General features: G+C 37.0%; 1 protein-coding gene across 1 annotated transcript in view; it reads left to right on the top strand.

Moving 5' to 3' along the window:
- The first annotated feature begins 300 nt into the window (after positions 1-300).
- LOC114648588 (nesprin-1-like) overlaps positions 301-26,205 on the top strand; it is a 360,492-nt gene continuing 334,587 nt past the window's right edge. The window contains exons 1-2 of the mRNA XM_051924543.1: positions 301-394; positions 3,408-3,469. Coding sequence (XP_051780503.1) covers positions 316-394; positions 3,408-3,469 — 141 coding nt within the window. The 5' untranslated portion in view covers positions 301-315. The remainder of the gene's footprint in view (positions 395-3,407; positions 3,470-26,205) is intronic.

Below are 26,205 nucleotides of genomic sequence, written 5' to 3'. Positions count from 1 at the left end.
GATGCTTGTAGTCAGAACAACAGAGCTTTTCCATGAAGCACATCTCTGCCTCCTTCTGAATACAAGTCTTGTGATGTAAAAATAGCACTGTTGGGAAGACTGTAACAATCTGTGAAAGAGCAAGGACGAGGAAGAGGAATAGGAATAGGAGGAGGAGGAGGCAGTATTCCTGCAGGCATCACTGTCAGCGTTTTAATGAGCGCTGGCAGATGGATTTGTGAGGGTGCTTTTCCTCCAGTGGATGTACAGTATGTCTGTCGTAGAATATTGCACACATGAAGAGCATTTCTGAGCCTGGACAGCTTTGCACACGGAATGGCTCGTTACAGGGAGATTCCCGGCAAAAAGGTTTCCTCCCTCAATTTGGTGACAGGATTTTTTCAGTATCTGCGAGGTAAGTCAGGCAGTAATAAGCCTAAGAGCCGGAGCTCCCAGGGGGATGTTTGCATGTACTAAAAAACCCACGTATAATGTCAGACTGTACAGGCCACATTACAGTCATGGTGCAAATTAACTCATTTATTTGGCTTTATTTTCTCTTTTGAGGGTCTGAAAGGTTAGCAGATTCTGACTCTGTCAGCTGGTGATGTGAATAAGGGAATTTATTAATATGTTAATTGCATTCCAGGCCAATGTTTTTTGCTTTTACTTTGCCTCAAGACCCCTTCTCAAAGTCACCCGTTGCGGCAGAATCATTTTCTGCTATGTGATCTGCATGAGTACAGTGTCAAGATGGTAGCATCATTAGAAAGACGTACTGCAATGCTTTGGTGGTCCGCTGTAACAGATGACCTCTGGCAGGTAGAAATGCCTGACCTGTGCCTATGTATCACTTGGAATTAAAGGCAGCAGAAATGTGGAACATTTCCCAAGGCATTTTTTTATTATTGGGCTCTTAGTTATGTCGAAGGTAAACATCACTTACAAATGGCAAATAATTAAGTGCTGCAATTATTGCTTTTCTGTTTTCAGAATGTTTTTACAAAATAAACACTGGTGTGCAACCACTACTGCATTGCAAAAAAAGCAAGCTTATTCTAAACATATTCAGAGCTTGCGCATATTGGTGTTTGTGTTTGTAATGTATTGTGTTTACATAATTAAAGCATCTGTATTGCTGTCTCCCTATATCAGCAGCCAATTCCACTGCTTGTGGATTTTAAACATTTATAGTACTTATTTTACATCCTTTTACTTAGCCCACTTTATCCAAATTTTAGGGTCAAAGTGAGGCAGAAGCCCGTCCTACCAACATCAGGTGCGGGGTAGGAGCACATCCTTAGATAGGATGCCAATCCATAGCAGGCCACCCTCATGACATTCTTAAGCTCACTTCTATTGGCCCTTTATAGAGTCTTAAAATCTACAGAATGAAGTGCAGTGACTTCTATGTGAAGTCTGTTTGCTTTCCTTGTGCATTTGCTCCAAGACCTCATATTTCCCTGCAAAGACATGCTGCTAAGGTTAAATGGTAACTCTGAAGTGTGAGCTCTGTGGTGAGGTGGCATCCCTTCCAGCTCTTGTTATTGCCTTGCATTCATTTCTGCTAGAGCATGTTTTTTTTAAAGCTAAGAATTAAAAGCATGATGAAATGTGCCAGATGTTTTTCAATGCAGGCTCCTTGCTCCTCTGATTACATTCTGGTCTTTCACGCTATTATGCCTGTAAGAGGAATTTTATGCATCGCTCATCGTTGTTGAAGTTCATAATTTACCCTTTGTTTGTACACCAATTTTTAAAGATCTTTTTTCAGCTGTTGTGACTCGGTCTAATAGAATAGTTTCAAAACAGATTGTCTTCATGAACTTGTGATTTTTTAAGTACTTTAATGCCAGCAACCTTACCCTGAGGCTTGTGTGCCAGTCAGTAGTAATTGCTAGAAGGGTTAATATGCTATCAGAGTCGCTCACACACAATCATTAATTAACATAGAAGAGTCACATTAAAGAAAACATTCAAAGTCCATCAAGATAGTGACCAGGCTCTGATTTCAACCTATGTGCCTGTAGCTGCATAGAAGCAGCTATGGTGCCTAAAAATTGGTCTAAATAAGTGTCAGTATATCACACAGCATTTAAAGGTTTGGGGGCTAATATTATGAAGTGGCAGGTGTCACCAGTTATAATCAGTTCACTTATAAAAGTTTTAAAGTGTCAGCATGTAAAGTTCTTGGACGTCTAGGCATTTTCATTTTTACTTCCAGCAACACTGAGGTAAAAATGGAAATTTTGATCACTGTTTATTATTTAGTATTGCATTTTCTGTGTTGACTAGAATGCTTATACTCTAGCCTGGGTGGTGATGAGGCATAATAGTAAGTACTAATGCAGTACCAATTGTGGGGTCTGAGGCAAGTTCTTAACCCCATCCCTATTTCCGTCACATTCTGTAATCTTGGTGTGGGTTTTTGTCATTTATTCTGATTTTCCTTGCCCATCTTAAAGACATGTAGGTAAGGTTAATGGGTGACTTTGAATTGGCACAGTTTTCCATTGCAGGTTTGGTTCTTGTTAGATGTTTGATGCTCTTTGGATACTTTCCAGCGATTTGTATTCAATTAATGGAGAGAAAAAAATTAATAAATGTTAGGATGGACATATAAATGGATATTCCAGTCCAAAAAATGTATATTTTTCATTAGATCAACCAGCTTCAGGTTCACTATTGAATGTGTAAAAGAGATTATTATTAATCTAGTTATTAATTTTCAAACCCTTTTAAATCAGTTCTGAGTTGTGTGAGCTTCTAGCTTCTCCAAGCAGCATCCCATGAGAGGGTACAGTCTTACACACACTAAAACTCAGTCTTGTAAGCTATGTTTAGAGTTATCAGTTAGTCCATCATGCATGACTTTGAGACGTAGCAGAGAAACTGGAGAAACAGGTGAAAATGTCACATGGACACAGTGAGAGCATTCAGACTCCACGCAGATTATGATAGGGCTGGAATGTTTTACTGATTTTATATACTGTATAATGCAGTTAAGTTATATTTATTTTGTACATGGTATTTTGACATGCTGAGAAGCTAGAATTTTTCTAGCTAAGTCCCCTTTATAGCAAATGTATATTTTTGTTCAAGGTCAGAAGGAGAGCAATGAGGCCATTCTGCTCATAAATATAGTGCAGTGGATAAAATGATGATGTAAAATAAATACAAAGGATATCATTAGAAAAACTCAACTAGGGCATAATTAAACCAGCATTTTGCAGCAATCTTGAGTCCTGTATATGGCAAAAGATGGTTGTTAGACCATTTAAAATGAGCATCAGAAAATCTGAAGTTTCTTCTTTTAAAGTAAGTTTATGAATTAACAAAGCCTAATAATATACTGTATATAGTACTTGTTAAATATGACATGAACAGGTTTTTCTGTATTTAACCATTTTCACATTTTTATTTTATAGATGAACAAGAAGCAGTTCAGAAAAGGACTTTTACAAAATGGATTAATTCCCATTTGGCCAAGGTAATAACACATTTTTTTTAAATTTCAGCTGAAGGAGAATGTTTATAATGGAATTGAATTTTTAGGTTTATTGAATAAGTACAACAAAACCAATAGTGTTGACTGATAAACTTAAGAGCATCACACCCTCTTTATTTGGACATGATAATCTGTTGAATGCTTGTAAACTGGTTAGTGCTTGTGATGTTGTAAAATGAATGTGCCATTTCTCTCTATATTATGCATCAGAGATAGCTGGATTGAAAAGTACCTGAAACACACTTTGGGAAGTTTTATACTTCAGACCCTTATAATATTGAATTTATGATACTTAATGAAAGGCACAGTCTTTCATCATTATAGACTGGTTGGAAAGCACCATAAACAAGTAGCTATTTTTATTTGGTCCAATTTTAGTTCCACTTGCGATGAAACTTGATTGACAACCAAGTTGCTGTCTCTTTTGAGTTTGCATGTTCTTCCTTAGTGTTCATGGTTATGCCTAAGTAGTCCCATATCCCCAAGACATTCTCGAATTAGCCTGGTGCGTGTGGCTATGTGTTAGTGTGTCCAGGGATTGGGTAGTGCCTCATCAAATGTTTTTTTTTTTTCCTACCTTTTGCCTAATCTGATTTAAAAACTGAAACCCACCTTCACCCCGCAAACCTGACTAGGATAAAGTAGGGTTGAGAAGGTTCAGCTTTGTTATAAGTGCTAAGTTAAGAGTGGCCATTTTTCAGGGTATGGATGTCCACCCACAATTTTTGACTTTGCAACTACTTTACATCTTTTTATCCACAACTTGGTTTACCTTGGTTAATTACTGATGTAAACTTTCTCTTATTTGTTTTCTTTGTGCCATTGGTTTTTAATGTCATCATTTCAGTGATAAAAATAATCACTTGTCATTTAATTTCTTTTTTTCTTATGCAATTGGATTTTTTTCCTTAAAAGGCCATACTTTCCATCACATTCTAGAGTTCAAAATCATGGTCTTCTGCTGACTGCAAAAAAAAACCAGGTAGAATAGGCAGATTATTAAAGCTTCCTTATGTCAATTTTTTATTTTCTGCAAGGCTACTGTCAAAGTTTCATCTGAAATGTTTTCTGTTAAACAGTGAAACACAAATTTCTTCAGTAGACTTTGCTTAACTCTGTATACTGTATAGAAAGATTTTATGCAGGACATGTGTGTATACTAATACATGTATTCCTGCACGTTTACCCCTTTCACATGAACAAAGACCTGAATGACAGTTCTGATGTCTTCCCAGTATAAATGCAAGTACTGAAGCCTTCATTTTAGAGAACACAATGAACGGATCAAAGCCCCTTTCTACTAGGTCATTCAGTAATTAAGCACTCGCTGTCTGAACAAAAAAAATGTCATGTACAGGCAACATGATTTGGCTTGAGAGACAGAAAAAATAATATCTAGGATCATGACATAAAATTTCTGACAATTTCACATGTTGCTTTTCATTCATAAAGACATATATTCAACAAACTCTGCTGAGTATATTTATCTATGTTTTATAGTAATCATTACTGGACACAAGGAGTGTTTTAATACTCCATCTGTTCCATCTTTCTTTGATTGCTGATGGCAAGAGCAAGTGATTTTGAATGCTAGAATTTGGTGGAATGTGTGATCTTTTAAGCAGAAATACATTTGTGCATTTTTTTCGTAATGGGAGATGCAAGGTTAGACTCTCATACCTTTCCATACTAGTACTTCAGTCTGAGTTGTAAACTGGCTTTTCTAAACCTGGTGGAAACTCGTAATGTGAAAACACATACCTGGATTGGAAGAGAGCTAACCTGGGTTGAAGTCAACTCCCTTTTCTATGTAGTCTGCTCAGGGTAAAGCAGTGGGCAAGTGATTTACTTAAAAACAAAAAAATAATAATTTGTACAAAAGAATCAGTGTATAAAATAATGACTTCCTTATAACACAAGGATTAAAGACCTATTGAAAATGTATTAACATTAAGAAAATGCTAAATTTAAATACCATTGTCCATTTATGTATGAAACAGTCCACCACATTCATGTCTTTTAGAGCCTGTGCGTGTGGCAATATAGTTAAATTGACAGAGTTACTTTTATAAAATGTAGCATTTTCTTTGGTGTGTTATTATGAAAGGGACTTTACACAGACTAGGTGGCAAATGGGCAGAGTGGTAATGTTGATTATGTTTGACTACAATGCTGGACAAATTCTCAGTAATTTTACTAAACTATTTTATTATTCAATATGAACTAAAAAAAATGAGTATTTGCACAGTATACTAATTTATTGAAAAGTAATAACTAAATTCATAGTTTAATAAAACCATTCAGACCAAATATTATATGTACATTATATTTGTTTATATATGCAAATATTGAGGCAATTATGATGTTAAGCAAAGTTACAGGGATTTATTTTAAGACAGTGTTGAATGATGAAAGGAAAGAACATACCATGGAATACTGACTGGATATCATAAAAGGAGGGTCATTGTTTTGAAACATTTTAGAAGTCAGGTTAAAGGGAAACAAGTGTAAAGGAAGACAAAGACAGATGAGGTGTTGCAAGGATACTGATGTCTGAAGGAGAAAGGGATGAAGCAAGAAGGCTGTGGCTATTGACCGTCAGAACCAGCCACTATGCAGTAAACTCTTGACTTGATTATGCTGTGACACAGTATGTGAATGAATGAAAGTATGTTAAGGAGACTGAATTTGAACAATGCAGACTATCTAAATTAAATCTTTTGCCTGGAAATTATAGCATACTGGTATCTTTATTTCAAATATTACACATCTTTCACCATGATAATTCTATGCATTTGTAGTATCTCAGCCATCTTTTAAATCAAGTGCTTTCCATATTGTCCTAATCTGCTTTGCAACCTTGGAGCAAAATATTTTAACCAGAGCATCAGTAATTTGATTTATTGCTATCAATACACTCTGCCCTAAATACAGATTACAGCATTAGTAAAAAATATTTCTGAAAATAAATCCCTAATCTTTTTGTGAAGTTAAAAATATTCTAATTTTAGTCAGACATGCACTTTCAGATAGAGTGTCTCTAGTGTTTCTAGATTAAATCAGGATTTTACATACAATTACAAAATATCCTTAATGAAGAAATACATGTAATGTAAAATGAATAAAATATTTGTTCTTTACCATTACTATTAAACTGAAAATGTTTTTACTATTTCTTTTTAAGGCACCTGCATAATGTGAAATGATGATCTGAAAATCCCTGGAGGGCTATAATATATTAGCATGTTATGGGTGCCAAAAAACAAATTTTCATAGCAAATATTTCTTCCAATAAGAAATCTATTCTCTAGTCTTGATCTGCAGTTTTTTTAACTCAGTTTGCACTTACATAGTAATCTCACCCAAGAAGGGCTAAGAGTGCTTATAAAGATTTACAAACCTAAGCACACACATCTGCTTAAAGGAACAGTGATAGGGGTGAGGCTTATTCGTCTACTGAAATGTGAAAGATATGACGGTGGCAGATTTGTCCAGATGACAAAATGGTTTAATAAGTTTTATGAAGCTTTCTCACCCATTTTTCTATGAGTAAAAATTCTACCATCATGTACCTTTATTATTACTGATCAGAGTTTATATCCCACTGGTACACTCTCTAGGAAAAACAACCTAATGAAAATGGATGGTGTTTCCTTCAAATCTGTTTCCTGTTATTTCTTTATAACCTATTTGAGTTGTTCCATTCAGAATAAGCCGTGACATTGTTGTTATTTTTCCAGTGTTAGTTTAAAATTAGAATGTGTAATTTGTGTCAAGATAGCTATTTATGCCTTGCAAATTGCACCAAATGTAATTCCTAATGAACAGAAAGTACATGTTTGTTAAAGATTAGTAAATACGAGTGCTACATTATTTTAAATCTTTTGATTTTATTTGAAATACTGTACATCTTAACCTGTAACATTTCTCATAAGTAGAAGAAAAAATTGGTGTATGTTTATAGTCTGTCATTTTAAAGATGAGTCTATGAAAATTAATAGATTATTGCAGTTGGTCTTTTATTTTTTAAAATAGCAGAATACTGATGGATTTTGTTCATTTAATCAAATCTAAGTCGCCCTCCCCCATGACAATGTCTTGTCTCTTGTGCTTGCTGAACAGTGAGCTCTGGTCACAGTACCTCATTTTCTTTATTAAGCTGCCATCATCCCAGCTTTGGACTAACCCACATAAATGTGCCTGACATTGTTCTTGTTTAATTGCTGGTGATCCAGGCAATATGCTCAAATGAATGGATGGTTTATTGTAGCAGTGTCTCATTGTTTCTCTGGCAACAGCTAAAGATTCTTGCTGTAAGAGACAGACTATTTTGCTTTTTATCTGAAGAAAATAATGGTAGCTATTAAATTTGCCCCATAATCTTATAATCCACCTCTGACACATTTTAGGTAGGCTGTTGTACAAAATTGTAGATCCTCAGTACCAATCTCTTTGTTTGTAACAAAATCAATTCTTAGTTGTTCTCTCAGACTGCTGAATTGTTTGCACTTAATGGTTTAAAATCTTCAGGAAAGCATGTCTGATGGTTGAGGTGCCTGTACTCTTTTATATGGAGCATGATCATAGCCTTTTAAATTATGAAGGCCATTTGCTCAGATGCAACCTGTTTACCGAGAGGGCTAATCTCAGCATGACAGACACAGTGATTACATAAATCTGATAAAAAGAACTTGGAATAATCAAAGAGAAAATATATGATATTTATTCGGAGATCACAGGAATTTTAGGAGGAATACTTATTTTAAAACTATTGTTTACTTTGAGATTGCTTTGAGTAAGCTTGATACAGCATTTCAATGTCCCGCCAAATAGAAAAGTATCAGTCAAGACAGGCCAAAACAAAATAACAATAACAGTTCAGTTTTTTGGATTGTAAATTTGAGTAATGTTATTTATTGTTCAGGGTTACTTTTGGTAATGGTACAATGAATGCATAAATTATTGCCATATTCCTTTGTGTTGTTAATGTGGATGTGGATGGTTTCATAGTTCCTGTCACCTTACTAAGCAGCTGGGTGTGCCCCAGGATTCCCTGCTGATAGGGCTGCCTGGTCAAGCTTTAACTCCTGACAGCAATGTGGGAATTTGTAGAAAGGTGGCAACAGGAAGTTGCTTCTATCTGCCAGACTGAGGATTAGATTCAGTGAACTTCCTGGCAACTTCCTATTATTTGTTTCTCCCATTCCTGGAATGTTCTACTAGGCATCCCATCTTGGACGCCAAAGTTATTGCAGTTAGAGCTGCCATTGTGGTTCTGTGTACAATGAGTTTATCAGTTTCACAATAACAATGATAAAGTCACATATGAAAGACTGCTGTAGAATATCATAGCCTCCAACTGCAAACAAAAACAGTCTTATCCAAGTTTCCACTGGCAAAGAGACAATGAAGACAATAGGCAGATGCAATATTAACAGACAAAGATAATATACAATGTTGCACAATATGTGTGTAGGTGAAGCTGTCTCCTTTATTTTGATAAACCGATTTCAGTTCTATCACCTCCCAAAGAAGGGCACTTGAGATTGAAAATACTGGAGCTGATGTGCTAGAGTTGCTGATCCTGGCTTGGAGCAGCTACTGTACAATGTTGATCTTAGCTATTATCTCTATGTTAGCCTGTCTGTAGCATAACTTCACTGAGTGAGGCAGTGAGGCGCAACATAGCAAAGGGGATGTTGTAAAAGTGCAAAGTGCTTTTATTAAAACAACAGAACAGAACAATGTTCAAATTAAATAAAGTGCAGTGCTTCAAAGTCTTCAAATAAATAATCCATAAAAACAGAGGTGAAATTGTGGAGGTTAAAAATATAGAAAAAAGTCTTCTAAAAACAACGAGGTTGAAACAATGCTGGAAGCTGTCCTTTTAAAAATCAGGTGCATCCTTCTTCAACTACTGGTGGCTCCCCTGCTTCTCCCAAATAGGCCCTGCAATAGAGGAGTCACCATAGCTGCAGCTGACCTGCTCTGTCTGCTTCGGCTGTTCGGTTTGCCTCACTGACCCCTGGCTCCAGTAGGTTCCTCCAAACAGCGACTTAGGTTCCACAGGGACCAGGGCGCCCACGCTGGGGAATGCTCATCCCAAGTCCTGACTCCCGCTATCTTCTGCGGCCTTACATGGAGAGTCATCCGCTTTCCAGTCACTCTCGCTCTTCAAAATAAACTCAGCGGGACCGACCACTACTTCTGCTCCTCAGGTGTCGGCCAAACACCCAAGCACCCTGTTCAGCTGCAACGCGAGCCTGCACTCGCTCGCTCGCTCTCCCGCACTGACTTTCTCCTCCTGCTTCCTGCCTTCTCCTGCAACCTCCGTTTGTTATTTCCTTTTCTCTTTTAGCCGACTCGCGCTTCTATTTATCAAGAGGGCATGGCAGCTGTGGCAAAGCAGCAGCCCCAGGAACAATCACGGATGCGGACGGTTTCTCATCTGTGCACTTAGGTGAGAAACGCCCACATCGCGATTCGCACTGAGAACCGCTTCAGCCACACAACCACCACTCCCCCTCACCAAACTGCGAGCGCGGTGCTTATTTATTTAAAACTGGCCTTTCATGGGAGCTGTTCCATTATTTCACCGAGTAATAATTTCTGTTTGTTAGCGTTAATGTGATCTTTGCTAACAGTTTTTCGTGAATTTCGAATTTTACTACTTTCATAATCTTTAACCTGCTTTGCAAGTGTATTGCACTTTGTGGTTTTTGAACCTCTTTACAATGTTCTACTTTGTCTTCTACTCTTTGTCTTTTATTTCCGTCCCCGCTTGGACCTGCTAGATTTTCAATTCCAATTGGTCTGGGCTGATTATTACTAAACTTATTTTCTGAATTTGCACTTTTATTATTGTTGTTTTTTGAATTCTTTTCTTTCCAATGCTTTTGGGCCTATTTTCGATGTGCTGCCTTTTCTTCTTTGCTTAGTCATTGACGTGTCATCTAGAACGTATAGAATTATTGCCCAGAAATGGACTATTATAAATGAAGCGAATAGATTTAATGTATAACAATACTGTCCACAAAAGCTTCTTTAAAGGATGAAATGGAGGACTTTTCATAAATGACTTAAAGTGAGGAAAGCGTAAAAATTTATAAGAGGTGAGAGAGCACGAAGTGTGTCTGTCAAAATCATTCATATGAATGAGAGTTGGGAGCACAGGAAATGTGTCTAACAAAAGCATTCCCATGAATGAGAGGTGATTGGACCGTGTGCGTCTTGTCTCACAGGACTTGAAATTATCTCTTCAAAAAAATCTCGTCCAGGATTTCCTTTTATAATAGAGAGAAACGTTTTTTATTTATATGGAATGGAAAATATATCTATTATTCTTTAACTGCAACAAACCAAAAACTAGTTTTAATTTTTGTGATTTATTCTGTTTTCATTTGAATTTTGAAAAGTAGGAGTTTATCAAATTTCTTTGATGAGTTATTTTTTTCACTGTCTTATCCATCTAAGACTCCAGAATGTAATTGAGTGACTTTTAGTGTTTTGTATGACAGCACTCCAAATCTAAAACAACAAAGTCTTTCTGGAAGTTCTGCAGGATTATAATGAAATGTGGATTTTTAAACGGCAATTGTACTGTGGATGGCAGGAAAATGTTATGTTTCAAGAGGCTATGCAAGCATAAAATGCTAATCTCATTTTCCTTGATTGGTTTGTGTGGGTGACTGTGTGCTTGAGTGTACCCTCTGGTGGATTGGCATCCCATTTTGAGCTGGTTCTTACCATGTACCTCATGCATTTTGGATAGGGTTCAGCTCTTCTGAACTCTGTATGGAATATGGACTTTCAGAAAATAAATGAATCAAACATGTAAGGATTGTTTAGGCTACAGGATGTTCCTGCTTATGGATTTAATATATGGATATCAAGAAATCTTAGTGACTAAATAAAGTATGGACAGCTCTTTACTTTATTGAAGCACGATCTAAACAATGTCTCTCTCATCAATATTAGTCTGTTTTTGGCATAGATCAAGCAGAGATCACAGTCCATCTTCATTTACAGTATGTTTAAGTTTTTCAGCATGAGTGAGCCTTTGGGAACTTGTAACATAAGAATTTATCAAGAGCTCATAGCATTGGCATTCGGCAAAAAGTAGCAGGCAATTTGAGGAAAAGTCGGCAGCTGACTGGGGGTCAGAAATACACACTTGATAATAACATATTGCAAATGTTACTTTTACACTCAGTTTTGTGTGTTATGGCTAAAAGAGTGCTTTGAACAGCATAGTGCAGAAACATTTTACCACACAATGAATGAAATTCATGCAAAGGAAAATTTAAACAGTGAATGGAAATTATTGTGATAATTTTAGACTATTAAAGTTTTACAGTATTACCTTAAATAAAGACAAACAGTTAATTAGGGAAGTCATACAATGGCAATGTTGATTCTGTATTGGTTTTGTAGAGTATTAAGTCCTAGGCTTGTCTTAAGTGAAAAACATTAAAACCTGAAATTTGGCATGAAAATGAAACATGGCTTAGGCTTACTGCTGTATTTAAGAACTTCAGATATTTTAGAAATAACAGGAGATCATTCAGTTAACTAATAGTTATGGTGTTCGAATATTAGGGTGACCAGACATTAAGCATATCAGATCAAATGTAAGTTTCCTGAATTATTTTAAAAACATCTGTGTTTTAAATGGAAATAATTCTTTAATGCAGTAAATAAAATAATTGCTTAATGCAATAAGTAATTTGCACACAGGTATTTATCTGCCTCGCAGTTAGGAGACCCGGGTTCGCTTCCCTGGTCTTCCCTGCGTGGAGTTTACATGTTCTCCCCGTGTCTGTGTGGGTTTCCTCCAGGTACTCCAGTTTCCTCCCACAGTCCAAAGACATGCAGGTTAGGTGCATTGGCGATCCTAAATTGTCCCTAGTGTGTGTGTGTGTGTGTGCCCTCCGGTGGGCTAGCGCACTGCCCGGGCTTTGTTTCCTGCCTTGCGCCCTGTGTTGGCTGGGATTGGCTCCAGCAGACCCCCGTGACCCTGTAGTTAGGATATAGTGGGTTGGATAATGGATGGATGGATGAATGGATGTTCACTGTGTTTAATCAACAATACCATAATTTCAATTCAAATCAAAAATACCTCATCATTCATATATCCAGAGTTTGTGAGGCTCATGTCTATGTCAGTGCTCTCACATATGAGGGTTTATGTACAGGAAACTAACACCATGCTAAACATGTGGAGCAATCCAATACATGATGCATGCTAACACTTGACAATTAAAATGGGGATCTGTGATGAATAGTTGTTTTATTATATTTATTTTTTATTTTTATAAATTCTGCACATTGAAGTCTACAGTGTTTTACTGTCATACTGTATCTCTGTAGATACCTGAGTAACTGGCTTTGTTTATCAGTGTGCTGATCATGTTATATAGCAGGACACACACTTTAAGTGTTTTGTGACTTGCATTATATGTCAAATGAAGCCTCAGTGCTTTTTGATTGTTTCAAGGCTGATGATAGAAAGTCAATTTATTTAAAAGAGACATATGCTGCTAAACTGCAAGCAATTTAGCAATCATTGGTTATGTATGTAAAGTTTGCAAAACATTAATTCCGATTATCAGCTTTGTCACTAAACTATACATATGCAAATAAAATATAAACAACAATATGCAGGTGGCACGCTGCCAAAGTAGTTAGTGCTTCTTTCTCAGAAGTTCAGGGATCTGGATTTAAATCTCAGCTGACCACTGTCTGTGTGCACATTCTCTCCATGTCTTTTTGGATTTTGTCCAGGTACTCCAGTTTTTCCCAAATCTCAAATATTTTCAGGTGACTGTAAAGTTGCATTACTTTAGTGTGGGTGGTTGCATCAAGTTTAAAAAAAATTTGATAAATGATTTAATTAAATCTTAAATACAGTGTTTTTTACAAAATGATTTTTATCCCCGTTGTATGTAGCATGTTTCTATCCAGGGATCTGAAGGGAGTAAAAACTGTAAAAACAAAATTACACTGAAAAGTACTATTGTGCCTTTTTTAATATAGCTAACGTTTAGAATCAGTGTAATACTGATACTGATCAGTGTAATAAATCTTAAACTGTAAAATTTTTGCTTTTAGTTTGTTATTTTTTCCATTAAAACATTTTCACCTATGAAGAAATAAATGCAATGCATCAAGCAGAAATAAGAAAAAGCCCTATATAAAAGATTTATTAGTAGAATAAATTGAGGCGTTATAAGCCCTAGGTGTGGTATATTAGAGGCAAACAAATCTCCTAGGCCTGAGGAGATTTTGTCATCAGTGTTGAAATAGATGACGTGATCCCTTATCAAAGCTCTTCCAGGAGTTGCTTAGAATGGAAGACATACCTGATTACTGGAAAGCTAAAAATGTAATTCTTCTTTACAAAAAAGCAGATTATGTTTGAATATAAAGAAAGACGAATATCAGAAGAGTATTCGAAAGATAGTAAGCATGGGTTTAGGAATCTGAGATTCTGCCAATTCAAATTACATGTTTCTATAAACATCAAAGGTTTTCTATAGAAAAAAATGCATTTTCACATATTTTAGAAAGGAGACTTTAATACCGTTTCATACAAATGATTAATCCTAGGAGAGAAGCTATACTATAGGTGCTATATCTGTGATGACATTGAAAATGCAGATAAGAGGAAAATTCAAAGCCTGAGGTGAAATCATTAGGGAATTGTTGAGTCCATTATTGAGCTTTTTATTTTATATTACCTGTGCACATTTATTGATATTAGATAAAAAAGAGGGAGAGACTGCAAACACCAAGGAATCAGACAGCATTTGTGTTAGGCTCTCATGGGCATCAAAACACCTTTAAAAATGAATTCAGTGTCAATAAAATAAGTACAAACCAAGTAACAAATGTTAGTTACAGTTGGTACATTTTAAATTACAGTAATATATTTTGAAAAGGATTTATTTTTATTTTTATAATGATACCAGGCTCTCAGCTTCCATGCTACAGTATTAGCTGAAGCAGTTAAAAAGGCTAATGAAAAGGGTATCATGTAAAATAATATATAAATCAGGGATGGTTTTGAGCAAACTCCATAATGCAAATAAGGCTGTGAGAAAGCAACGCCAACCACTGCTCCACCATTATGTTCCAGCAGACATTGCCTCTGTTTACATCATTTTTTCATAACTAGCTCACAGGAAAGTTAAGTGACTAGATTGATGTAACATCCATCCATCCATCCATTATCCAACACGCTATATCCTAACTACAGGGTCACGGGGGTCTGCTGGAACCAATCCCAGCCAACACAGGGCGCAAGGCAGGAAACAAACCCTGGGCAGGGCGCCAGCCCACTGCAGATTGATGTAACATTTGTGATATATACAGTATTTGTGAAAGATGGACCATTTTTGATAAAGGCTGGTTTATAGTTTTCTGGTTTAGGGATTTTGGAATAGAATATGCTACCACCTAACTTCTCTTTGTGTATACTATTTTTATGCTATGTGGGGAAAATGAACTGGTATCTTTTCTTCTACATTTTCAACTAGCAATGTAAAAAAGATTTTTATAGAGGGGTGGCACTAGGGTGGCACTAATCGCTTAAATTTACAATGGCAGTTTCAGTTGAATATTTATACCTAAATAATCGATTTAACACAAAGATCAGCTGTTTTAGTTCTTTAAAATGTTTATTAGAAAATAAATGTCTACAGAATTTATATCAAAACAAATCAGTTTCTTTCTAGAGACAAATACATCCTCAGAGGTCTCTGCAGGAATACTCTAGGAAACTCTAAAGGCCTTCTTAAGAGGACAGATTTTTTCATATCTTTCCCACAGAAATAAATTAGAAACCAAGAAGGTATCAGAGCTAACCAGTGAAATTGCTAGAATAGATCAATAACATGCCAGGTGTCCAAGTGAGGCTCTTCATAGGAAAAGGTAGGCTCTGCATTCAGAGCTCAACCTCTTAACAACTAAAGAAACTGAACAACTCATTTTTAAATCAAGACACCATTACTATGAACACGGAGAGAAAGCTAATAAGCTCTTAGCTCAACAAATCCACAAGCAAGAAGTTCACAATGCAATCCCAGCAATCACCAACATGAACGGAGATAAAATCATTGACCATAAAAATATAATGCACACATTTAGAGACTACTATAAATCCTTATATTCTACTGAGTTTAAAGAAGACAACACACAATCTGATGCATTTCTGGATACATTACAGATACCACAAATAGATACTCTTAGTGCAGAGGAATTGGATAAACCTCTGGCGCTATCAGAATTACTAGATGCTATAAAGTCACTTCAGAGTGGGAAAGCAGCAGGCCCTGATGGCTACCATGTCAAATTTTATAAGAAATTCTCCACTCAGCTAGCACCCCTCTTAATAGCAGCATTTACAGAAGCTAGACACAATCAAATTCTACCTCAAACTTTTTGCCAAGCACTAATCACTGTCTTTCCTAAACAAAATAAGGATTTATTACAATGTGCATCATACAGACCAATTTCACTTCTGAATAATGATGTTAAGATACTCTCCAAAGTCCCAGCTAGAAGGATGGAGAAAGTGCTGCCTTCTGTAATATCACAAGATCAAACTGGATTTATTACAGGCCGACACTTAGCTTCCAATCTTTGATGCCTGTTTAATGTAATATATTCACCAGCAAAGTCAAACACCCCAGAGATATTATTATCGTTGCATGCAGAAAAAGTATTTGATATGATTGAATGGAACTACCTTTTCACTACGTTAGAGAAATTTGGGTTTGGCCTGAACATTTGTACATGGATCAAACTACTGTATACCAATCCAGAAGCTTCAGTTTGTATTAACAACATTTGTTCAGACTACTTTAAACTAGAACGTGGTACCAGACAAGAATGCCCCTTGTCACCACTGCTATTTGCAATCGCTAGTTCACTGTTGAAATGCTTATCAGATAAAGGGGATTATCAGAGAAGGACTTGAACAGAAAATTTCTCTATGTGCAGATGGTATGGTACTGTATATATCAGACCCACAAAATACTGTGCCTGCAGTCTTAACAGCACTTACAGAATTTCAAAAGATATCTGGTCTCAGAAATAATTTGAATAAAAGTGTGCTCTTTCCTTTGAATTCACAAGCATACAATATTAGATTGGACACCTTCCCTTTTATTATTGCAGATCAGTTTAAATACCTAGGGGTAAATATCAGAAGTAAACCTAAAGCTCTTTATCAACAAAATTTTGCCATCTGTATGGAAAAAATTAAGCAAGACCTGCATAGATGGTCAACCCTTCATCTTACTCTAGCTGGAAGAATTAATTAACGTTGTTAAGATGAATATCCTTCCTAAGCTTCTCTTTTTATTTCAAAACATTCCAATATACATCAATAAATCATTTTTTAAGCAATTAGATTCAGCCATAACCTCATTTATTTGGAACTTAAAACACCCACGTATTCAAAGAGCGACCCTACAAAGACCTAAGGCAGAAGGTGGCATGAGTCTACCCAACTTTCAGTTTTATTACTGGGCAGCAAACATACAAGCTATAAAAACCTGGACACAAATAGATGAACATACACAGGCTTGGTGTGCAATAGAAATAAAATCCTGCAGTACTTCTTTATATTCCCTGCTTTGTGCCCCTATTAATGCAAGTTATCGCCGATATACAATAACCCAGTTGTGCTTCACTCACTCACACTTCACTCACTTCACATGGAACCAATGTAGAAAGCATTTTAAGATGGAGAATTTTTTATCTGTGGCATCTCTGTATGAGAACCACCTTTTTCAACCCTCGCAAACATATGCAGTTTTTAATATCTGGAAAACATTTGGGATTAAATTACTCAGAGATCTTTATATAGACAACATCTTTGCATCCAATCAACAATTACAATCCAAGTTTAACTTTCCAGCAACACATTTCTTTCACTATCTTCAAATTAGAAACTTTATTAAACAGAACTTGCCCGATTTTCCTCATCTCCCGCCTTCCTCTATGCTGGAAAAAATATTGCTCAGTTTCGAGGACTCTGACAGCATTTCTGTAATATATAAAATTATTTTACAGTCCCTCCCTTTCAAAGAACCAAGAGGACAATGGGAAAAGGATCTCTCACTCAACATATCAGAAAAGGAGTGGAAGGTAGCAATGCAGAGAATTCATTCAAGCTCCATATGCGCAAAGCATACAAATACTCAATTCAAAATTATATATCAAGCACATCTGTCTCGCTTAAAATTGTCCAAAATGTTTGCAGGGCAAGATCCAACCTGCGAACGCTGCAATCAAGTCCCAACCTCACTGGGTCACATGTTCTGGGCCTGCACCAAATTAACATAATTTTGGACCAAAATTTTTAAGTGCCTTTCAGACAGCCTTGGTGTCACAATCCCTCTTAACCCATTAACAGCTGGGTTTGGTGTTCTTCCAGATGGGTTTAAATTGGAGAAGGACAAACAAACTGTGATTGCATTCACTACACTATTTTGCTAAACTGGAAGAATCCTAACTCTTCTCTTTTAAGTCAGTGGGTAACTGATGTTTTATATTATTTGAAATTGGAAAAAATCTAATTCTCACTTAGAGGATCTGTGCAGAACTTTTTCAAAACCTGGCAGGATCTAATCAATTTTAGAATAAGCTCTTAAAGCACTGTGGAAGCAGATTCTCTTCCCATTTCTTTTTCATCTCTATTTATCTTTATCCACCTATTAAACTCATCAATTTAATTATTTTTACTAGCTTTAAGTTTTAGTCCGTTGGCCATGCTCTCTTTCACAGGGGTGGGGGTTGACTTGTTTTCAATCCTATTTTTTGTAAAAATTGATCTATTTGTATGGAATGATTACAATCTATATATATAATTCACTAAGCCGCCAACAAGTAGCCACCCATGGAAAGCACGCACCGCCGACAAGTAGCCACCCATGGAAAGCACGCATACAGCGGGTCATATGCTCGCACTGATTATGTCCCTGCCCTTTGTACACCCCTCCCCCTCGCTACTACCATGGTCGGGTGACACAAAACACGGCGTCAATCCAGCTGTGGGCCACGTTCACTGTTCATTTGCCTTCCATTGCCACCGCTTCAAATGTATTTCATGGAAACAACACTTCTTTCAATGTTATACAGATTCCTGCATCAGCTAACTGCACGCGCGCTACACTGAATGGATCAACGTGTGTCTACCTGGCACAGAGAGGCGTGGGTGAGCCGTTGAATCCTATTCGTGCTGGAAATCGGGGCTTGCATTTGTTCCCCACGAACGAGGAATTCCCAGTAAGTGGGGGTCATACGCTCACACTGATTACGTCCCTGCCCTTTGTTCACCCCCACCCCCTCGCTACTACCATGGTCGGGTGACACAAAACACGACGTCAGTCCAGCTGTGACCCACGTTGACTGTTCATTTGCCTTCCATTGCCACTGCTTCAAATGTATTTCATGGAAACAACACTTCTTTCAATGTTATATAGATTCCTGCATCAGGTAACTGCACATGCGCTACACTGAATGGATCAACGTGTGTCTACCCGGCTCAGAGAGGCGTGTGTGAGCCGTTAAACCCCATTCGTGCTGGAAACCAGGGCTTGCAATTGTTCCCCACGAAAGAGGAATTCCCAGTAAGTGCGGGTCATATGCTCGCACTGATTACGTCCCTGCCCTTTGTACACCCCTCCCCCTCGCTACTACCATGGTCGGGTGACACAAAACACGGCGTCAATCCAGCTGTGAGCCACGTTCACTGTTCATTTGCCTTCCATTGCCACCGCTTCAAATGTATTTCATGGAAACAACACTTCTTTCAATGTTATATGTGACTTGGTGGATTATATATAGAAAAGCAGGCAGAACCGCAAAGAACAATGAAAAGTCTACGTGGCGCAGAGGTGCATTTGGACTGTACCAGAGACAAAAGCGAATGAGGCGCTGTTTGGAAAATGAACAGTCAACGTGACTCACAGGTGCATGTAGACTGTGCAAAGACGAAAACGACTCAGGTGACGAGTTGGGGGTGGGCACATGAGCAGGCAGTGCATACTGAACGAGAAATCAGCAGACTAGCATGACGGAGGGGGCCGAATGGGCGTCCTTCCCCTCTCCTCCCATTCCGTCCTCCTCGCCCTACGAGCCCGAGCGGGAGGAGAAGGCGTGACAGCGGTCCTCCAGTTTTCAGTCACGGACAATTGTATGTTGGTTCGTACCGTGCATTGTTACAATGTTACTTTTCTTGGTGGTTTATTAAATTATGGATTTTTCAAATGTTAATTTTTTCCCTGTTCTTAAAAATCATTAAAAAAGCGGCCTGATTATGCGGCGTAGCATTGGCTAGTAAAATAAAAAAAAAAAGAAAATACATGTCCTGAATTCAAATGTATTGATATAATATCGATAAAAAAGCCTTCCATCAAACTGCAGTATATTATTGGAATTTAGTTTAAAATGAAACTTCTACAAATATAAGTAAGGAAAAAATTTTAAAACATCTACACTGAACTTAATTTCAAAAATACTGTAAAGAAAAGCCAAGCAAAATGACACCTTTTATTGGCTAACTAAAAAGATTACAATATGCAAGCTTTCGAGGCAACTCAGGCCCCTTCTTTAGGCAAGATGTAATCAAAAATACTGTGTAAAAATGTGAAACTTCTCAGGAAGTTAATATGGTTCTCAGATTTAAATTTTTCATGAAGACAAAATTTCCTCACACTGAGCTGTTTCATGTGCAGATTTAAATAACATTTAAATAATAATATCTATTCATTTTCAGTTCTTCTTCATCTAATCACAGGGTTGCCAGGGCCAGAGCCTATCGTGGTAGCAAGGAGTTCAGGATTTAGTCTAACACACACACACACACACACACACACACACACGTATGCACACACATGCACACATACACACAAACACACATACAGTATGTATCAAGCCAGTTTAGATTAATAATTTTTCTTTTGCAACTGGAAGGAAAAGTGGAATTATAGGAGTAAAACCCACATAGACACAGGAAGAATGTGCAGATTCCACATAGATAGTGAATAAGATTTGAAATGAGTCCCCCAAAACTGTGTTACTTTCAGAGCCTGTACAATAATTCTAAAATAATTAGACAATAAAGTACTGTATGACAGAGCAAAAATGAGTATTTAACATTTTAGATGTTTTTTGTTTGTGCCATCATTATATGCCTGCCTTAAAAATGTAGCCTAGGCTTCATTCAGATTTTTTGCAGCAAACATTTGTTGTTTGCAGAATACATTTTTTTAGAAATAAAACCATTTTTAGCATAGTAAAAACACAGAGATTTTTATCTACAGAATATGACTTACTCAGTTCTGCACTATCATTTAGACTTGCCATTTGTATCCTGTGGAATTATTTTCTCTAGGTCTCTTAGTCAGGGGTCATGTGTGAGCCATACATAAAAGTCAGATTTTCTCTCTTGTTTGTAATCCATATACTTTACCTTGATCCTAATGAATAGGTTGAAAGAAAGATGGATAATTTGAATTGTATGTTTTTGTTTCTTTATATAGTATTTTTTTTATTGTTTTACTCTTTAAAGGCTTCTGTATAGAATAATGAATCATTGTTGTGTTGGTAATATTCAGTCCTAAAATGAGAATCACCTAGTTTTAATTTAATAACATTTAATGCTATGTTAGTATATGAAAAATGGAATGTTGTTTGTAAGGTGCAGTACAGAATGTTCAAAGATCAGGACAGGAATTAACTGGTCTGCTGTTGACAGGATTAGCGCCAGCTACCACTACATTGCAGTTGCTTAGCTGAGTTTTTTTTTTTTGGAAGAAGCACCCAACTAAATATTTGAAACTATATAATGTAATCTTTCTTTATCAGGTTTTTGGTGAACTGTTGTGATCATTTCAGCAGCAGAGGAGTCATTTTCTTGATGGTAGCTGTAGGTCACCTTGTGCAATTTCCTGCCTGGCAGTCCTTAAACAGTCCAGTGAGATGCAGTGCAGAGTGTAAAGCTATTGGTTTTAATTTTTTCTGTGTGGGGAGTGCTTGTCTAATTAGCTTTTCATTTCTATTCTGTCAAAACACAGCCTTCAGGCCTACAGAGAGAAGAAACCCCAGAATACACAAGACACTAATTGATTTGGATTTTATTTTAAAAATAAACGTAGAAATTCTTTTGGCTGTAAAATGAAACCTAATTAGGCATGCAGTATTTCAGTTTGTTCGTTTAGCTCTAAGATATTATAGACTTAATTCACTGTGTGTATGAGTGTCACGAAGACTAAGCTGTCTGTTTATTTCAGTCTACATTTCCTCTTCCTTACTTTCTATTCAGTCTTTTTTAATCTTAGATTTTTTTCATTTAATTGCAGTGCTGATGTAGCTTTCTTACCCTCAGGCAGTTGTTTTATTTCTGTACCGAACAGTAGATCATGCATGAACAATTGGAGCACTGTGACTCTGGTATTGTAAGGATACTTTTGACACAAGTAATATACTGTGCACATTGAGAATCTCTCAAATAATTTGTTTGACATTATTTATACCTAAGGTTGTGCTGCATATTATATGCTTACAATCTGCTGCATACCCCATTAACGGACATGTGCAGTGTGGCGACAGAGGCCACTTTCCATACATCTTACACCACTACATTGTGGCCATCACAATAAGCCTGAATTCAAATTGACATTGCCCTGCATTTACTCCTACTAACATATCCCGTCTTATGTCCCTTGATCACCCTTCAATGAACTGGTGTCTCATTCCTGTCTTGTACCCTGTGCTGCCAGGATATGCTCCAGCTTTCAATGTTCTAAGTACAGGGTGGTTTCAGAAAATGTCGTTGATATTGTTTTATATTATTATTTGTATGCTGTTTGCTAGCTCTGTTTTAGAGAATGTTGCAATACCATTAGACATGCTTTAATATTTCTGTGTTCCTTGTTTGAATGTTTTTCAGGGAGTTACATTTAAATGGATTATATTTCATGTCTGATCTCTGTCCGGTCACTGTCTTTGTAGAATTTGCTCACCCTCCCTTTGTCGTGTTGTTCTGTCACAGATTACTTGGAAACTCCAAAACTGGCCGGGTAAATCTGTAAGGATATGCTCTTGTTTCAGTCTACCCTAAAATCTGGCAAGTGTGGTAAATGGATGGCTGGAGACTGTTAAATAGATTAATAGTCCCTTTAAGACTTGGTAATCAGTGCAGATTACAAAATATAGATTTAACAGTGTTGGCATTTCAAATCAGGGATTTATAAATAACACAGCTAGACTCAGTTAACACAGCTGGTCAAAATCAATTACAAATAAAATAACAAGATGTAGTAGACTGTGGATCAAAAATTCTTTTCAAGCACTTTTCAGGTATTTCTGCGTGTGGTTCTAGGATCCTGACAAACAGGTTGATGTTTGCAACATGTGCTGCATTCAGATCCTTAGCTCTTATCTTTGAGTGACTCTCCTATATGTTGAGACTGGACCAGATTTGGATTTTATTTCTGTGGTGCTTTCCAGCTTGGCATTTCTTCCTCAATTACTTAAGACATGATAACAGCTCAGCTGTTACATAGCTTTTTATTTCCTCTGTGCCAGCTCAGGCCTTTCTTCTGTCTTTGGGTATTAAATTATGCTGCACTGGGAAGTGGCTATTCTTTTAAGCAGCCAGGAGCTTTTATTTTAAAGTGATGAAAACCATAAATTACTCTTATTTTTTTGTTTTGTTTTATTTGAATGGGAATGTTGTAAACCATTGCTTAAAGAAATCTTTAAAAAAATTATTTTTGCTTTATGCTTTCCTTGGAAAGTCTTGGAGTTAAAAATACTACCGTTATATAATAAGGAGTGCATAAGTATGTGTTAGACTGCTGATTTGCTATTGTGGGCAGGAAGGTGCCAGGCAATACAGATGGAAAGCAGCTTGATGGGAGTGGGTGGAGTGTCTCAGTATATCACAGTTCACTGATCTCTATGTGTGTTACCAATGCTGAAAAATTCCAAAATTTCTGTCATGAGAGAGTTGTGGCAGTACATATACAGTAATAATGCTGACATTGTAAACAACACAGATTTTCACATGTTCTTGTCATCTAATTTCAATTTTCACTCCTTGCTAAGGAGAACATTGATGGAGAGAACTGCGACCATTTTTTCTTATCCATAAGTGATCAGTGCAGTCAGTTCCTCAATGGCAGTGGATTGCTTTAGTGTAATGTGTTTGAGTAATGAACAAGAGAGGATTTTTTCCACCTCTTAAACCCAGGGCCAGACTACATCAATTATTCAATCAGCGCCTAATTTTTTGACTGATTCTAAAATAGCAAAAACAGATTTACTGCACCATACAGTTAGAATTTGCGTACATGTAATAGATGGATTGATTGCACAAATTTGAATCATAGATAGTCAAATGAAATAAACTGGAAAGTGCTTGAGAATGATGAACGACTGGGAAGGAATTCCATTGAGCATAGGTGCCACTAGAGCCAGTCAGAGAAAGCAAGAGAGAAATTATGGCTAACCTGAACAATAGTAGAATTGCTGACTGTAAACAAATTTAACTGTTATGGGCAGGTAGGGAGGCAACTGGCAAACTTTTTCCAAGATGCTAAAAAGCTGCCTGCTGTCCTCCCCCTGGAGTGACAGCAAAGGCTATGTAATTAGGCACATGGTGGTGGTGCCTGAGACTCTTAACAAAGAAAGTGACTCTATGTCGCAGGTGTAGGCACACAGCCAGGAAAGCCATGAAGACTAGCAGGTGGCAGCAGGTGTGACTGTTATGGCTATATTGAGAGCTCAAACAGCCTTGAAGCTACCTTGAATGTCTGTCATTTGCACAGACAGATAAGCAGCACATTGGATCCTTGTTTGAGCTAGAAGCACTGAAGCTGTATAAGACATTCTTAACCCCTGTTGCTGAAGTAATTCATGGGTTTACCTGAAGTAATGGGGAACTAAATGTCATTCCTACAGTGGTTTCTGATGTTTGCTGAGACTGTCAGTTGGAATTTCTTCCCTCATTTTGGGTATGATTTGTTGAATTGCAGAAACATGCAATAACATACAGGATTACAGTATATACCCATGGTAATGCCTAAAACATATGCTGTATCTGCTTTTCATCCAGAGAAAATGGATTATTGCAGAGAAGGACTTGGAATACAGTTATTCATTTTTTGAGATTTAATGTTTGTTTTTGGCATATACTCTGTATTACATGTAACTTGGGGCATTTAAAAGAAAAACATTAAGTTTTGTTCCTTATCTTTGTGATCTAAAGTAGATTATGGGTAAATATGTAATGGTGGCTATAGCGATGTTACATCTTGCTTCATCACAAATGCACATAAAGTAATTGTCACTGTCAGTTTTTGTGTTAGAATTTTATGACAACAGTTGCATCTATGTTAATATGAAGGGAAATCTCAGCACTGTATTCCAATTTTGTTGACTTTAAAAACTGCAATAAAACAGGAAATGTCCTTTAAGATCCATCCATTTTCCAACCCGCTGAATCCAAACACAGGGTCATGGGGGTCTGCTGGAGCCAATCCCAGCCAACATTGGGCACAAGGCAGGAACCAATCCCGGGCAGGGTGCCAACCCACCGCAGGACACACACAAACACACCAAGCACATACTAGGGCCAATTTAGAATTGCCAGTCCACCTAACCTGCATGTCTTTGGACTGTGGGAGGAAACCGGAGCACCCAGAGGAAACCCACGCAGACACGGGGAGAACATGCAAACTCCACGCAGGGAGGACATGGGAAGTGAACCCAGGTCCCCAGGTCTCCCAACTGCGAGGCAGCAGCGCTACCCACTGCGCCACCGTGCCGCCCTGTCCTTTAAGATTTGGATATATATTTCATTTCATATATATGAAATGCAAAGGTCTATCTTTCTTAACTGACAGTGAGGGATAAGAAATTTTTCAAAGCCTTAGGAAATTCATGATTATTAATTCTATAGTTAATATTCGCAATAAGCTCTTCAAAGTCTCTGAAGAATATTGTGAAGTACAGCTCTTTCTCATAATGTTTTCGCTAACATTAGCTGAGTGTGCTGTTTCTTCCGGGATTCAGCCCCTAGCCACCAATATATGAAGCTGTAATGATTATAAAGGATCAATGAACAGTGCTGGGAGGAGGTGCATGAACTGTCAGTGGAGATGGATCTGTCTTAATGACTTTACTGCTGGGTGGTGTAAAAATTCAATTCAATTTATTACATAGATATTGATCAGAATTTTAATTCCTTTAGAGCCTTTAAAAATCTGTGATATTGAAAAGTTTGTATAAAACCATGGGCTGTGTTTTTGCTTACCTTAAACATAACATAAATAAAGGATGCATAGAGCTGCATTTTTATTGATTTTTAATCATTTTCTTCCTCTTGTTGTAAAAGTATGTTGCTTATTGCCTTGTTTTACATTTGTTGTGACAAACCACCAGAGCTTTTTTAAACTAACCTGTTTTCTACATTGTGTGATGGATTATGTAATAAATAATTGCTTCTTTGATAATATCATGATGAACCCACACTTGATAGTTTTGTTTTATGTAAATATATTTCATATTATCCCTGTTTCCTAATTTATAAGGTACAGTACTTATTGGTGATTCTTCATACAGTGTCCCATTTGATCTTGAGGGATTTTTAAAAATAGCTCAAACTATTTTTTTCTGTTTTGTGCATTATAATGTATAAAGAA

The sequence above is a fragment of the Erpetoichthys calabaricus genome, chromosome 3 (genome assembly GCF_900747795.2).
Source record: "Erpetoichthys calabaricus chromosome 3, fErpCal1.3, whole genome shotgun sequence".
Classification (NCBI taxonomy): domain Eukaryota; kingdom Metazoa; phylum Chordata; class Cladistia; order Polypteriformes; family Polypteridae; genus Erpetoichthys; species Erpetoichthys calabaricus.
This window is presented reverse-complemented; position numbering and strand designations above follow the sequence as displayed.